The sequence below is a fragment of the Carya illinoinensis genome, chromosome 4, assembly GCF_018687715.1.
Source record: "Carya illinoinensis cultivar Pawnee chromosome 4, C.illinoinensisPawnee_v1, whole genome shotgun sequence".
In the NCBI taxonomy this organism is placed as follows: domain Eukaryota; kingdom Viridiplantae; phylum Streptophyta; class Magnoliopsida; order Fagales; family Juglandaceae; genus Carya; species Carya illinoinensis.
This window is the reverse complement of record NC_056755.1, coordinates 41,067,815-41,082,557: the sequence shown is the minus strand read 5'-3', so window position 1 is coordinate 41,082,557 and position 14,743 is coordinate 41,067,815. Positions and strand designations below refer to the sequence as shown.

Here is a 14,743-nt window from a genome sequence, read left to right as displayed (position 1 = left end):
TTCTTTTACAACTCTTTCAAAGGAAAGGTAATTATGTCAAATTGAAGTTATTTGTAATAAAGCTGCATAACTATTAATTATTTATAAAATGAGTTGTAAAATAATTATAATTTAAAAAAAAATGGTTGTGAAATAGTTGTAATATTATTTTTTGATCTTATTTATTTGGGTCCTATGATACCATGGTTTGAAATGGAGATAAGGGTTATTCAAAATAAAAAATAAAAAAAAAAAGAAACGGAGATAAGCGCTCGTTTGTTTGTTAAATTTAACTGAGATCAACTCAGTTCATTTTAATTTTATGTTGAGTCTAATATTTAAATACTCAACTTTCAAATTATTAAATTTATTTTAACTCAAAATCTTTTTATATGTAAGATTCACAATCTTATTTAACTCAACATCTTTTTATACATAGGACCCACAACTTTTTTTAATTTTTCATAAATATCTCTAAACTCATCTTAACATTTAAATATATTTAAACTCATATTAGATGACCTCATATAATTCACTCTATTAACTCAACTCACTACCACTAATAAAAAATTAAACTCAACTTAGCTCAATATCTAAACGTAACCTATTGTAATTTTGCTTATAATTATAATATCTAAATGATGGTTTACTGCCGACTTATAAGATATTTTTTTTATAATTTTTGTTCAACAGATTTTCTTTATTTGCGATTTTACACGTGTAAATCTTTCATCCATAGAGATCTGATAAATTTTATTTTTTTATTTTTGTCTAAATTAGATGGTTTCAGCAATCTGATTCTAAATTTTTTTGTATCCATCGTTGGATCACAGTGTCGTAAAGGGTATATCAGCCACAGCATTCAGGTAAAACCAACAAAACTCCGAAGCCGACTTTGTTTTCTTCCCGTCTGTGTGTGTCTGTTTTTTTGGCTGTCCCGTACAGCTGAGCAGAGGAATTCGCCGGGAGGTCCAGAGGGAAAAGGGTGCAGAATGGCCGGGAATGATTGGATAAATAGCTACCTGGAAGCAATCCTGGACGTGGGTCCTGGCCTAGACAGCGCCAAGTCCTCTCTGCTGCTCAGAGAGCGAGGCCACTTCAGCCCCACCCGCTACTTCGTTGAGGAGGTCATCACCGGCTTCGATGAGACCGATCTCCACCGCTCCTGGGTTCGGGTCGGTGCACATCTCTTTACCTCATATGATTCTCTCTCTCTCTGTCTCGGTGACTATTTCTACGTGGCCCTTAATATACAATTCACCATGAGGCGTGTGATGTAGGCTGCGGCGACGAGGAGTCCGCAGGAGAGGAACACTAGATTGGAAAATCTGAGCTGGAGGATTTGGAACCTGGCTCGCCAGAAAAAGCAGGTTCCTTTTTTTTTTCTTCTAAGAAAATAATTTGATTACTATCTTTTCATTTATTTGGATTACTGGCTTTAGTTGCTTGCTTCTTGTCATTGGATTTACCCGAATCGAAGTGATCGTTTGTTTTATTGAAATGAAATATTTTTGGTATATGTGAAGTACAGGTGAAGGTGCTTGATGGACTTTGTGCATTTGTGTATATTTGTTCATTTAGTACGCATAATTAGTCTGTGCAGAGTTTGATGTAAAAGTTTGTGCACTGGTATGGTTCTGATTGGCCGGTTGATTCTGATATCAGAAGGGATTCTGATTCACCGTTATTTCGTTCTTTTTTTTCTAAAACATTATTTCAATGGATTTATTTTCTCCATTTGGAATTTCAAATTGCTGACCACTGACCGGTACAGATACTGATACTATTTTTTGAAGAACTTGGTACTCTTTTCCAAATTTTGTTGGAGAATTTGAAATCTCGTACTTTTTATTTTGAGTGGTATTGCAGAATGCAAAGTATTGGCAATCCATGACATTTGAATTCTGTTGGGTAATGCCACTTATATCAATAAAATTTTACTTTTACCTATAAAAAAAGAAAAAGAAAAAAGGAATTCTGTTGGTATTAATTGTAGTCTTTGGAAGGAGTGCCTAGTTTTAATCCTAGTTGTCTTACAAATTATTACTCTGCCAATCTTTTACAACTTGAATCTATAATGACAAGAAGTTGGGATGTCTTATGTTAAAGATGGTGGGTGGCAGGGAACCTTGAACTCGTTCTCAACTATGGCTTTTCAAACTATTTCTTAGATGAGTAATGCTAGGTATAAGCCCCAATTTTACTAGTTTTTTGTAAAAATGTGGACCCCACAAAGAAAAAGTGAGTTTTTCTGGTGGGGTGCACTCTTTTTTTTTTTTTTTTTAAGAACTTACACGGGGCTTGTATATATTTGAAGAAGACATCATGTACCGGTCCTATCTATTGTTTTCTTATTGTAGCATGAGGGAGAAGAAGCCCAAAGGATGGCTAAACGCCGTCTTGAACGGGAACGGGGCCGCAGAGAAGTAGCTGCTGATATGTCTGAAGACTTATCAGAGGGAGAGAAAGGAGATGTAGTTAGTGACATATCAGCTCATGGTGAGAGCAACAGACCCAGATTGCCAAGAATCAGCTCTGTTGATGCAATGGAGACATGGGCTGCTCAACAGAAAGGAAAAAACTTGTACATAGTACTAGTAAGGCATGAACTGAACTTTAATTCATTACATTTGGCCTGCAACAGGATTGTGAATGGAATACCTGGTGTTGCTCTATTACATTGTATTAAAAATATTGCTTACAACTTCTGTTTTATGTACCTTAACTATTCTTAAGCATCAATTGGGTTGCTGCTGAAGAGAAACTAAGCATACACATGCTGTAATGATAATTGATATAATTATAATACTCAATGTTGAGGTGTACAAACTTTTTGATATCTCTGTTGTACGCATGATGTTTTTTAGTTATTTTTGTAACAACTAATATCTGTGCAGCCTTCATGGTCTTATACGGGGTGAAAATATGGAGCTTGGTCGTGATTCTGATACTGGTGGTCAGGTAATCTTTAGATGTTGCAATATCAGTTGCCAATGCGCTCCTGATCATATATTTGCAGTTGCATTGTATACATTAATACATCAGCTTATGTTGATTTCTGAATGATCTTGGTTTTTGTTCTTTTAGGTTAAGTATGTTGTGGAACTTGCAAGGGCCTTGGGCTCAATGCCAGGGGTGTATCGAGTTGATTTGTTGACTAGACAAGTATCTTCACCAGAAGTAGATTGGAGTTATGGTGAACCCACGGAGATGCTAACTCCAAGAAACTCAGAAGGTTACATGGATGACATGGGAGAGAGCAGTGGTGCCTATATTATTCGAATACCATTTGGTCCAAAAGATAAATATATTCCCAAGGAACTTCTGTGGCCATACATCCCAGAATTCGTTGATGGTGCACTTAATCACATAATACAGATGTCCAAAGTTTTGGGTGAGCAAATAGGTGGTGGGCATCCAATCTGGCCTGTTGCCATCCACGGGCATTATGCAGATGCAGGTGACTCTGTTGCTCTTCTATCTGGTGCTTTGAATGTACCAATGCTTTTTACCGGCCACTCACTTGGCCGAGACAAGTTGGAACAACTTTTAAAGCAAGGCCGCCAATCCAAGGATGAGATAAACACGACATACAAAATTATGCGTCGGATAGAGGCTGAGGAGTTATCCCTTGATGCCTCTGAAATAGTCATAACCAGCACTAGACAGGAGATAGAGGAGCAATGGCGTTTGTATGATGGTTTTGATCCAGTGCTGCAGCGTAAATTACGGGCAAGGATCAAGCGTAATGTTAGCTGTTATGGCAGGTTCATGCCTCGCATGGAGGTAAGTAATGGGAGTCTTATATCGTTGTGGAAGCAGTAGTTGATTTTTCTTGATTAAATGTTAAGACATGTTAGAGTTTCCTGCTATGAAGCTGCCATTCATAGATCCTGAGCTATGGTTTCTTTGACTGAGTTAAAAGAAAAAGAGAATCCTGAGTAAATTGCCCCATGTTTATATTAGAGGATGCAAAGACGTGGTATTCTTTTTTCTTGCTTCACCTCAAGAAAAAAAAGGAAGCTTTAATTTGTGTACGACATGTGAACGTAGCTTGGACAACCGTGACGGCTCTAGATGGCTTCATTTTCTGGTCATTACAAGGCCCTTAGGGAGGATTGAGATGCTTGCTCAAATTGAGTTTGGAAGACAGTCAGCGTTTTGTTTACCATCCTGATTCAAAGTAATAGTTAAAATGTCATATACGTAAATGTGGTCCTATTGCTGCCATGTTATGCTGACATTTCTTAGGTAAATTTCCTTCTTATACGTTAGTATATTTTATCATTTTGTACATCTTTGCAGGTAATTCCTCCTGGAATGGAGTTCCATCATATTATTCCTCAATGTGGTGATATGGATGGGGAGATAGAAGGAACTGAGGATCATCCTGCATCTCCAGATCCACATATCTGGTCCGAGGTTCAAATGACTCCTTTTGTTATTACTTTGATGTGTCCTAGATGGAAGCCAATAGATGCTTGAAGATATCCTGATCCGTTAAATGTTCTTAAGACTAGATGTTATGTTTTCATGGTCTATTCGGTTGGTGAATTTGTGCCATTCTTAAACTCAATATTTTACAGATAATGCGCTTCTTTACCAACCCTCGCAAGCCTATGATACTTGCCCTTGCTAGAGCAGATCCCAAAAAGAACATCACAACTTTGGTCAAAGCATTTGGTGAATGCCGTCCACTAAGGGAGCTTGCTAACCTTGTATGTTGGATCACCTCATGACACTTGTTTGGTGAAGAAATATTATTCATTGTGCTGAATTTTTAAAATTGATATGTACCTTGTTTTGTGTCCTGTACCTTTTCTCTCTCTGTACTATGCAGACGCTTATTATGGGTAACCGAGATGGAATTGATGAAATGTCAAGCACAAATTCTTCTGTTCTTCTCTCGGTGCTTAAGCTTATTGACAAACATGATCTCTATGGGCAAGTGGCATACCCCAAACACCACAAACAGTCTGAAGTTCCTGACATATATCGTCTGGCAGCAAAGACAAAGGTGGTCCTTCTAGTTCATATATCAGTTGTATTAGATTGAGATGAGAGATGGTTTCACCTTAGGCTTTAATTAGGAAAAATGGCATGTTGATATAGTCCACCTTTGAAGCTGTGCAGTGTGCAGTCAGCTGACTATATATGTTTTCTTACATGGTTCATTTTTGCCAAAGTCATGAAGTCCTACAAGGACTGCACTCTACATTTTTTTAAAGATATCTGGAACTATAACTGTTGATTTTTCCCAACTGTGGTTATTTTGGTATCTAGTGATATTAGAATTTGATATGACCGCTGTTTTCCAGTTTTTTTTATTTTTTTAATTAATTAGTGCTCTGATGATAATGGATGTTTTTATTGCACTTGTGGAGATGCGTATTTGCAGTAATTTTTATTGGAGTTTTCATTCCGATTTGAATGCAGGGGGTTTTCATTAATCCAGCTTTCATGGAGCCATTTGGGCTTACGCTACTAGAGGTTCTTGTTTTGTACTTGAGAAGATTTAATCTTTCTCAGACTAGTCAAAATACAAAACCAGTATAACTCCTGCTCGTCTTTTGCCACAGGCATCAGCTTATGGTTTGCCTATTGTTGCCACCAAAAATGGAGGTCCTGTTGATATACATCGGGTAAGCCTACTAGTTGGTTGTATTTGGTAGTAGATTGTATGTCTATTATGTAAAACAGAAATGGAGGAGGTTCAACCAGTGCCGTTAAACTGATTGGAGGTTCACAGGTACTTGACAATGGTCTTCTAGTGGATCCCCATGATCAGCAGTCCATTGCAGATGCTCTTTTAAAGCTTGTTGCAGATAAACAGCTTTGGGCAAGATGCCAGCAGAATGGTTTAAAAAATATTCATCTATTTTCGTGGCCAGAGCATTGCAAGACATACCTATCTCGAATAGCAAGTTGCAAAGCAAGGTATCCACAGTGGCAAAGAAATGATGATGAAGATGAAAATTCAGAATCAGAGTCACAAGGAGATTCCTTGAGAGATATGCAGGATCTCTCTTTAAAGGATCTATCTTTGAACTTAAAATTTTCATTCGATGGGGAAAAGAGTGGAGCTGGTGGAAATGATATTTCTTCAGAATCTGAAGGAAATGCTGCTGATAGGGGTAGTAAATTAGAGACTGCTGTTCTGACATGGTCAAAGGGCATTTCAAAGGATGCGCGAAAGGCTGGGTCCACAGAGAAAGCAGATCAAAATAGTAGTGCTGGGAGGTTTCCAGCATTGAGGAGGAGGAAATATCTCTTTGTCATTGCTGTGGATGGTGATAGTGATACAGGTCTACTCGAAACCGTCAGAAAGGTTTTTAAAGCTGCGGAACAGGGGAGGAGTGAAGGCTCTATAGGGTTCATACTGTCAACATCCTTGACCATATCTGAGATATATGAAATCTTGGTCTTGGGGGGCTTGAATCCTAATGATTTTGATGCTTTCATTTGCAACAGTGGCAGTGATCTCTACTATTCATCTCTTAACCCAGAGGATGGACCCTTCGTCGTTGACTTATATTACCACTCACATATCGAATACCGTTGGGGTGCAGAAGGATTGAGGAAGGCTTTGGTTCGTTGGGCCGCATCTATAACTGATAAGAATACTGGGAATGAGACACCGCTGGTTACTACCGCTGAACAACTTTCAACAAATTACTGTTATGCTTTTAAAGTGCAAATGCCCGGAATGGTAATTTTTTTTGTTTTGCTTTTAGCTGGGAATTGTGGGTTAAACAGGTGATATTGTCTTTACTGGAATGGAGATTGAATTTATTTTTTTATTTTTTCTATTATTTTTAAAATTTCGAGTGGTTTCACATGTATGAGGTGCACTACTGTTGAGGTTACATAATGAGAATCATCTTTGATTTCTTTTGATATTATCTTTGCAGCTACCTCCTGTGAAGGAGCTTAGGAAGTGGCTGAGAATTCAGGCTCTGCGTTGCCATGTTATTTGTGGTCAAAATGGGACCAGGCTTAATGTGATTCCTGTTCTGGCATCTCGTTCCCAAGCCCTTAGGTATATTATTTTTTTATTATTTTATTAGTAGCTTAATTATTTTTTACAATGTAGATTAAATATTTTGCAACTCTGTTTTTTCCTCTCTGAAATCATACAATTCTAGATCTTGAAGAATCATGACTTGAGTTGGTTAAGTGCCTTCTAATATTTCCAGTGGCCCTTGGCCCAATGGCATTGATCATCGTATCTCATGGGTGAGATCTGATGGTTGAACTCCCCCACTGTCTTGCTTTAAACAAAGTGTATTCTCTTGTCCATGGTTGAAAAACTCATAACTACAAGATCTAATTAATTTTCATGCCAATAAATGGATTGTGAAAAGTTCACGAATAATGCATGGCAGTTGTGACTTCTTGCTTTGGTATGAAAAGAAATAGATTTTGGAGTAAAGGTCCATCTACAATTCTTTTGGTAAATCATATCGGTGTTAGACAATATATATATATGTGTGTGTGTGTGTGTGTACTTGTTTAGAATTCCAGAACTGCTTTCATTTACTTGATAGGAAAAATTGTGAATTAGTAAATTGGCAACCATGAGCTGTTCCTTCATGGTTGAATCGACGAAGTTTAAAGATCTTTGGGGCCACCTATTGAGTGGTGGAACTGGCCCATTGCATGTTTCATAAGAAGGCTGAGGTTTGAACTTCTAACGGTTTTTCCTATTCCTTGGTATCAAAGCCCCAGACTTCCTTGCACGCTATCACAAGCTTGAAACTTCCTTGCATAATATATCCAAGCCTGGAATTTTCTTCAGGTATCTATACGTTCGGTGGGGTGTGGAGCTTTCAAAGATGGTTGTTTTTGTTGGAGAATGTGGGGACACGGATTACGAAGGATTGCTTGGTGGGCTTCACAAAAGTGTAATATTAAAGGGAACTTGTAGCAATGACGTTTCTCAACTTCATGGTAACAGAAGCTACCCACTTTCGGATGTCTTGCCATCCGACAGCCTTGTTCAGACAATTGAAGAGTGTGGTAGCGATGATGATATCCGGGCTGCCTTGGAAAAACTAGGTCTTCTCAAAGGTTAGTAGTTGCAAGCGTATCCTCATTACCTGTCAATGGAAGGCCCTCATTTCTTGCGAGCCTGTAAGAGGGTGGCAGCAGTTGCTGTTTTTTACAACTTCCTCATAAGAATTCCCTTATTCTTTAACGTTCTCTTTCATGCTTACCTTTACATGTCCTCGTATTACAATCTAAAACTTTCAGTGGTATGTGTGTTTCTGAATAAGAAGCCTACTTGTCTCCCGTTTGCATGTATAGCTGGCTGTTGTAACTTGTAACATGTATATGGTTGCTGAGCTTCTGGGATGACACCTCTCTCCCTCTCTCTCTCTGCAAAACACGGCATTAGTCTACAAAATGGGAATAAAAGAAAAAGAGCTACTTCGTTGCTTTCTAGTCGCCGATTTCATTTGTTCTACATGTGCGTATATGTTTCTCCGGGAGTGAAGATACAGGTCAGCTGGAGTCAGGACTAGTTGAGTACCATTTGAATTTAGAAATTATCCAAAGCAGGAAATCATTAGAAATTAGAACGTCTGCTTAAAATACGTTGTGTATATATATGTATATGTATATTTATAAAGTTTAGTGAAATTAGAATAAAAAACATACGTATACTATATATATGCATATTATAGTAGTTGTTATCATTATATACAGTATGATGTGTACATGAGTAGCAAGGATATTTAGGTGCGATTTGGATAGTGAGATGAGATGATATGGTTTTAGATGAAAGTTGAATGAAATATTATTCGGAATTTGAAAAAAGTTAGAATTGTTTATTATATTTTGTGGGAATTTAGAAAGTTGTAATTATGAAATGAAACACTTTCATTATCCAAACGGGGCTTAAGGAAAAAAGAAAAAAAAGAAAAAAAGTGTATTTGCATTGGTATTTTTAATTTTGGTTGATTGTTTATTTTGAATAATTAATAAAATTTGTTGTTGATTAAACTTTATTTTAGTGTCTTATCTCTCAAAATATAAATTAAAAAAAAAAAAAACATAAATGATTCAAGTTGAACCATGTACTCGAGTGAGATTACTTTGTTCAAGTTTTAGTCGAGCATCTAGCATTATTCAAATCCGAAATTTTCTGCTGAAATCGAGCTCAAAGACCAAAGAATCTAGTCGAACTCGATGTTGGTTTCAATTTAATCGAGCTTGACAAGCTATATATAAGCTTGATCGAACCTGATTCAATTACAATCTTATACACACATCGATGGCAAACACAAGAAACGCATGTAAATTCAATATATGAGCTTGGGCTTTCCAATTTCGAAATATGAACATGTTGAGAAAGCATGTCCATGTTTTGTAAGAAATTATTAAAGAAGGGTCCATTTAGCATGACAGGAGTGCAACACTGTGCAGGGAATTTGAACTGTTTAGGCGCTTTTTGACCTGCGCTGTCTTTGGAGTTTGATACTGTATTTATATTTATTATTCAATTTGGACAGCTAGACAACTAAAGGAATAAATTGTAGTGCCTACCAACCAATTATCAATGCTATTTAATTGGAAGATAGATAGGAAATCAGATGAGAAATCGCTGAACTGATCCCCAACTTAAGAGGAAGACAAGATTTGAAAGCAAACACTTAGGCCCGCTTGGTTAGCCGAAATAGAAAATCTCATCTCATCTTAACTCATTATTATAATTTTTTTAAATCTTCATATAAAATATAATAAATAATTTAATTTTTTTAAATTTCAATACAAAATTAATATTAAAAAATTATATTATAACAATTTTTTTATTTATTACTATTCAAAATAATATCTCATCTCATCTCATCTGTGTAATTAAATGGAATCTAGCCTGTTGGTATCTTAGTGTTATATCTTTTTCTTTTTATTAATTGGGATAAAGATTATGTTATTATTTCAAAAACAGTAAACTCTTTATGATTATAACAAAGTCATTTTTCTTTAGTGAAAAAAATGTTTAAGCATTATCGGCCAGTAGATTTTTTTCTTGAATTATCCAAATTACATTTGGAGGAAATTTTTTGCCTTGTGCACCTATGAAATTAGTCGGACATTAGCTATTTCTTGACATCCTGTGTGGATTATAAAAAGAGGCATTTATGTTGCTTTTAATATTTCTAGAAAAAAGAATGAAATTTAACCGTAAACAAGAAAAAAACATCAATCAATCTAAGACGTAATTGGATTAATTGCTTTGAATTGCCAATTTTCTGGAACTTAATGAATCAACCAAGTTAAGTGTCACAATTTACGTGTGGATCATGCAAAAGTTAACCAATTCGTGTCCTTTTTCCTGACATCTCCATCTATTTAGGTGGGAAAAGAGTCGTTTTATTAATCAGAAATAGTCAAATCAATCCATCTGGCGTATCATTTCTACAAGAAATTGGCTCAATACTGCCCATCTGCACCTAACGATCAGAATTCAATTGCCTCTTTGGTAAATAACTTGGCGTAACCCAACAATCACCAAAATTAAGGGGATCGATCATCGGTTACTTAATCATACACACATGTAAGTTGCTTCCATGAAGAATGTAAGCAACCCCAATAGTACTGCATGCATTCTTCACGCATCACCTATATATATATATATATAGATAGATATATGGAGCCAAAAATGCAGAAAAACAAGGCACATGATACGTACGTACGGTAGCAGCAGCTGTTGTGAGTTGTAACTTTTGAAAGTAGGGTCTCAGCATGATCGATGGATCAAAGTTGTGGTTTTGGCATCATCAGGTTATTATGGTCATCAGGTTCACTAATTAATTAATCTGTTTTTCCATGTGTCGTTGCAGGTGACCACACGATCGAAGACATCATCAATTAATATCCAGCAACATACCAACCACCCATGGTAGCTAGCTAGGGCTGCTGCTGTACCTTGGCCAACCCAACACACAGCCAGAGAGTCTTTATGTTTGGCAGTTGGTAGTTGTGCGTTCTTTTAACTAGAGAGAGACTAGAGAGGGCTTGTTTTTGGGATTATAATCTTAAAGGGTGTTGAAAGGATCTGCCATGGTCCAATTCAGTACTCGATCGTTCTGGTGAGTATTGCATGTACTGCTAGGATCGAATGAGTTACAGCAAATTAGGAGCTGTTTGGAAGAAGAGAAAAGGAAAAGAATCAATGGATCAAGCCCACCACCAAACATCATCTCTTTATCATCATGACACAAAGAGGAAGAAGGAGAAGGATCATGTACTGGACCGTACTGAAAAATCGAAGCGGTTCACTCTGGTGTCGTTCTGGGAGTTGCCGGATTACATGAAAGACAACGAATTCATTCTCCATTACTATAGAGCCAACTGGCCTCTTAAGGAAGCCCTCTTCAGCATATTTCGTTGGCATAACGAAACACTCAACGTTTGGACGTACGTCAAAATTAAGCGAGTTTCTTATCTTCAAAAACTTCGAAATCGATTCGATTCACATTTTGATTTTTCAGTATTTTTGATTTTATGATCAACTTGATTTTGATTTTGATGGGTTTTGCTTATAATAGCTTACTTCGCTTGCTTACTTTCTAGTAACGTACTTGCAGGCATTTAATTGGGTTTGTTTTGTTTTTGGGATTGACCGTGGCAAATTTGATGGAAGTGCCTCAGGTTGCTGATCTTCTTGGCTTCTTTACCAGGTTAAAATATTTGTTGAAATTGTTCTTATTTTTGGAAAAAGTACTACTTTAACTGATTTTGCTTTTGTTCTACATTGGTTTCTTTCTCTAATATTGTACATGAAAGCTAGATTTAAATAGGAAGATCCGATTTTTTAGATCGAAAATGGTGCCATTGGACCTTCGAGGGGAACATCCCTAAGTTTTTCTACCCTTAGTTTGTTTTTCCTTGTAAAAAGATTATAAGTACTGTCGCACAGATCACTAATCTGACTAATTATGTTAAGTGGAACTAATGTTTTGTTCACTAGATTGGATAATGGGTACTTAATTATTATCCAATTAAGGTTCTCTTGTGTTAATTATGATTGAATAATTAATGCTAGTCGTCCCGAGGATGGCCCGATACATTTTTTTTACTTAGTGATTAAATAAATATTTTTAAATAATGTTGTAATTTTTTTTAAAAAATATTTAAGGGTATAAAAAAATTAATGAAAAAAAAGGCCTTTTGGCTTACCGGCAGAATTTGTCGGGTTTAGCACGACTCATCATGATTATATGCCTAATGCATTGGCATGGGTTTATACTTAATTAAATAGATACTCAGGATTCTAAGGCAAATCTCAATCAATGGCTTGAGAATGATAATGCATTGCACTATATTTTTATACCATTTTAGTAGTTTACCTTTTCAGAAATGGATTTAGGCTTAATTGGTAGGATCCGGTAATGAGTAAACCAGAAAAAAACTTAATTATTAATCATAAATGCTATTGCGCAGCAATGGTAGATTAACTTAGTTAATCCCTATACATATCAAGTTGGAATGACACGACCCTGATCATTCCCTTCCCTTCCCTTCTGTTCTTGCAGGTCTATACATATTACTGCAGAAACAAATGTTTCTCATTTTTTCAAAGATTTGACGGTAAGCTGTCATCTTCTTTGATCTATATATATTACCAGATCAAAGCAGTTTCAATATTAATTCTATTCATTTTTGGTTGATTTGACAAAACTAAAGCATTAATATGATCAAAATCTTGCAGGATAGTTCAAAACACATAGATATGAAGCAAGCAACATCTCCGGTAATGGATATTACCAGGCGTACTCATGATGAGTTAGGCACACGGTGGCCATTCTTTGTCTTCTTGAGTGGCTCTATGTTTTGCCTTCTCTCGAGCAGCATCTGCCATCTCTTTTCCTGCCATTCTCACCCCGTTAATGTCCTCCTATTACGAGTAGACTATGTTGGGATCACCATCATGATAATCACCTCGTTTTTCCCTCCAATCTACTACATATTTCAATGTGACCCTCACTGGCAATTTGTCTACCTCGGGGGCATAACGGCAATGGGCATATTCACCATTGCCACGCTGCTTTCGCCGGCACTTTCTAGCAGCAAATGCCGTGGTTTTCGAGCCTTGTTGTTCTCATCCATGGGGTTGTTTGGAATCATCCCTGCAATCCATGCAGTTGTTGTGAACTGGAGAAATCCCCAACGCAATGCCACCCTTGCATACGAGTCAGCCATGGCCGTATCCTATCTGACCGGGGCCTTGTTTTATGTTAGCCGAATTCCGGAGAGGTGGAAGCCGGGGTGGTTCGATTTGGCAGGGCATAGCCATCAAATATTTCATGTTTTGGTGGTCATGGGTGCATTAGCACACTATGGTGCCTCGCTTCTAATACTGGATTCGCAAGACACCATCACTTGTGGATAAAGATTAATATATAATATGTAGCATCTGTTTTGCATGTGTTGATATATATATGTAGTACCATGCGTGCATCCTAATTGATTCATATATATAGAAATATAGGGACATTATTGATGCGCACGTACGTTGAAGTATGAATTAGGTGCTGCATGTTGTATAAGAGACTACATCCAAGAAAAAGGAAAACATAGAAAAGGCTAGGGTTCACATGCACAAGGAAATTCAGACTGCCATTTTCTTTGATTATTAGTGCAACTGGCTCGTGTGTGTGTGTATATATCATCCAATTGTGAATGAGTTTGTTCATTGTACATATAATAATGAAATTATGGTGTTACTAAATCTCTTGTTTTTCCCTTTCTTAATGAGATTTCATGCATGCATGTCATGTGTTGAATGAAATCAGATTGATTAAGAAATTGGTTGAAAATCTCCCTTCTCTTAATAATTAAAACACTTTTTCGAGTACAACAAGAGGAATAATTGGTAATTGGATCAGATGTTGAGCAATAATAACAGCATATTAATTATGTATAGGCCGACCTGGATAAAGAAGTACTGTTTCATTTTACTATTATAATTTTAATAAATTTTTATAAAAAATATAATAAACAATTCGATTTTTTTATATCTTAAAATAATAATAATATTAAAAAAAATATTATATTTAACTTTTATTTCATCTCAACTCTCTATCTAAACGACATTATAATGTCATGGCTCGGATCGATCTTGGCTGGCTTATAGATCATGAAAGATATATATATATATAAACCTATTTTTTTTTCAATTATTTTACAACCCTCCTTAATTACAACCCTCCTTAAATGGAGATCAGTATTTTTATAAGATAATGATATTCTTATAATTTCATTAATTTTATAAAAACATGCTCTATTTAAAATAAAATTATAAAATAATTATGAAAGATAGTCATATCTCGATTTATATTTTCCTCTTGGCTCTGTTTAGATATTAAGAATATTTCAAATGAGATGATCTGTAAATAGTAGTAAGAATGGTAATAAAATAATAATAAATAATTTGTAAATAGTAATAAAACTATAGTCTAAGAATATCTAAAAATAATTATATTTCTAATCAAACCCTTAATTTAAAAGGAAAGGACACAATCGTCCTTTAATGGGATGCATGGCACATAGATTTGGAAGTGTGTCATCATTCGCATGGCTTAAACTGTTGGTGGCACGCGCGTTAAAGGTTTCATGTGTCCACCTGGTGCATGCACATCGTATGGCTCATGTGATGTGTCATGCCTTCGATAAAATACGTACCCTGGATCTAGCTTTGATATATTAAAAAAAAAAACTTCTAACATTATCGTAAATTGTGGGTAATTATAGGTGT

General features: G+C 36.1%; 2 protein-coding genes across 2 annotated transcripts; both read left to right on the top strand.

Annotated features, from left to right (window-relative positions):
* The first annotated feature begins 804 nt into the window (after positions 1 to 804).
* On the top strand, positions 805 to 8,424 carry LOC122308421 (probable sucrose-phosphate synthase 1). Its single transcript, XM_043121740.1, has 14 exons — positions 805 to 1,154; positions 1,260 to 1,349; positions 2,340 to 2,581; positions 2,877 to 2,940; positions 3,067 to 3,765; positions 4,285 to 4,401; positions 4,566 to 4,697; positions 4,820 to 4,996; positions 5,416 to 5,469; positions 5,559 to 5,621; positions 5,729 to 6,688; positions 6,891 to 7,018; positions 7,778 to 8,049; positions 8,287 to 8,424. The coding sequence occupies exons 1-14, from the start codon at positions 972 to 974 to the stop codon at positions 8,304 to 8,306; spliced, it is 3,201 nt and encodes a 1,066-aa protein (XP_042977674.1). The 5' UTR covers positions 805 to 971; the 3' UTR covers positions 8,307 to 8,424.
* A 2,144-nt stretch (positions 8,425 to 10,568) lies between these two features.
* LOC122308420 (heptahelical transmembrane protein 1-like) lies at positions 10,569 to 13,618 on the top strand. Its single transcript, XM_043121738.1, has 5 exons — positions 10,569 to 10,715; positions 10,827 to 11,403; positions 11,574 to 11,666; positions 12,522 to 12,576; positions 12,698 to 13,618. Exons 2-5 carry the CDS (start codon positions 11,105 to 11,107, stop codon positions 13,376 to 13,378), a joined length of 1,128 nt encoding a protein of 375 aa, XP_042977672.1. The 5' UTR covers positions 10,569 to 10,715; positions 10,827 to 11,104; the 3' UTR covers positions 13,379 to 13,618.
* Positions 13,619 to 14,743: the final 1,125 nt, after the last annotated feature.

What these genes read in the sequence shown, in the direction of transcription:
- LOC122308421 (XM_043121740.1), top strand. Translation starts at nt 972, where the DNA reads ATGGCCGGGAATGATTGGATAAATAGCTACCTGGAAGCAATCCTGGAC. An exon ending in ATTCTGATACTGGTGGTCAG is followed by an intron (nt 2,941 to 3,066) that starts GTAATCTTTAGA and finishes TTGTTCTTTTAG; the next exon opens with GTTAAGTATGTTGTGGAACT. An exon ending in ATCCACATATCTGGTCCGAG is followed by an intron (nt 4,402 to 4,565) that starts GTTCAAATGACT and finishes AATATTTTACAG; the next exon opens with ATAATGCGCTTCTTTACCAA.
- LOC122308420 (XM_043121738.1), top strand. Translation starts at nt 11,105, where the DNA reads ATGAGTTACAGCAAATTAGGAGCTGTTTGGAAGAAGAGAAAAGGAAAA. An exon ending in GAAACACTCAACGTTTGGAC is followed by an intron (nt 11,404 to 11,573) that starts GTACGTCAAAAT and finishes ACGTACTTGCAG; the next exon opens with GCATTTAATTGGGTTTGTTT. An exon ending in CTTCTTGGCTTCTTTACCAG is followed by an intron (nt 11,667 to 12,521) that starts GTTAAAATATTT and finishes CTGTTCTTGCAG; the next exon opens with GTCTATACATATTACTGCAG.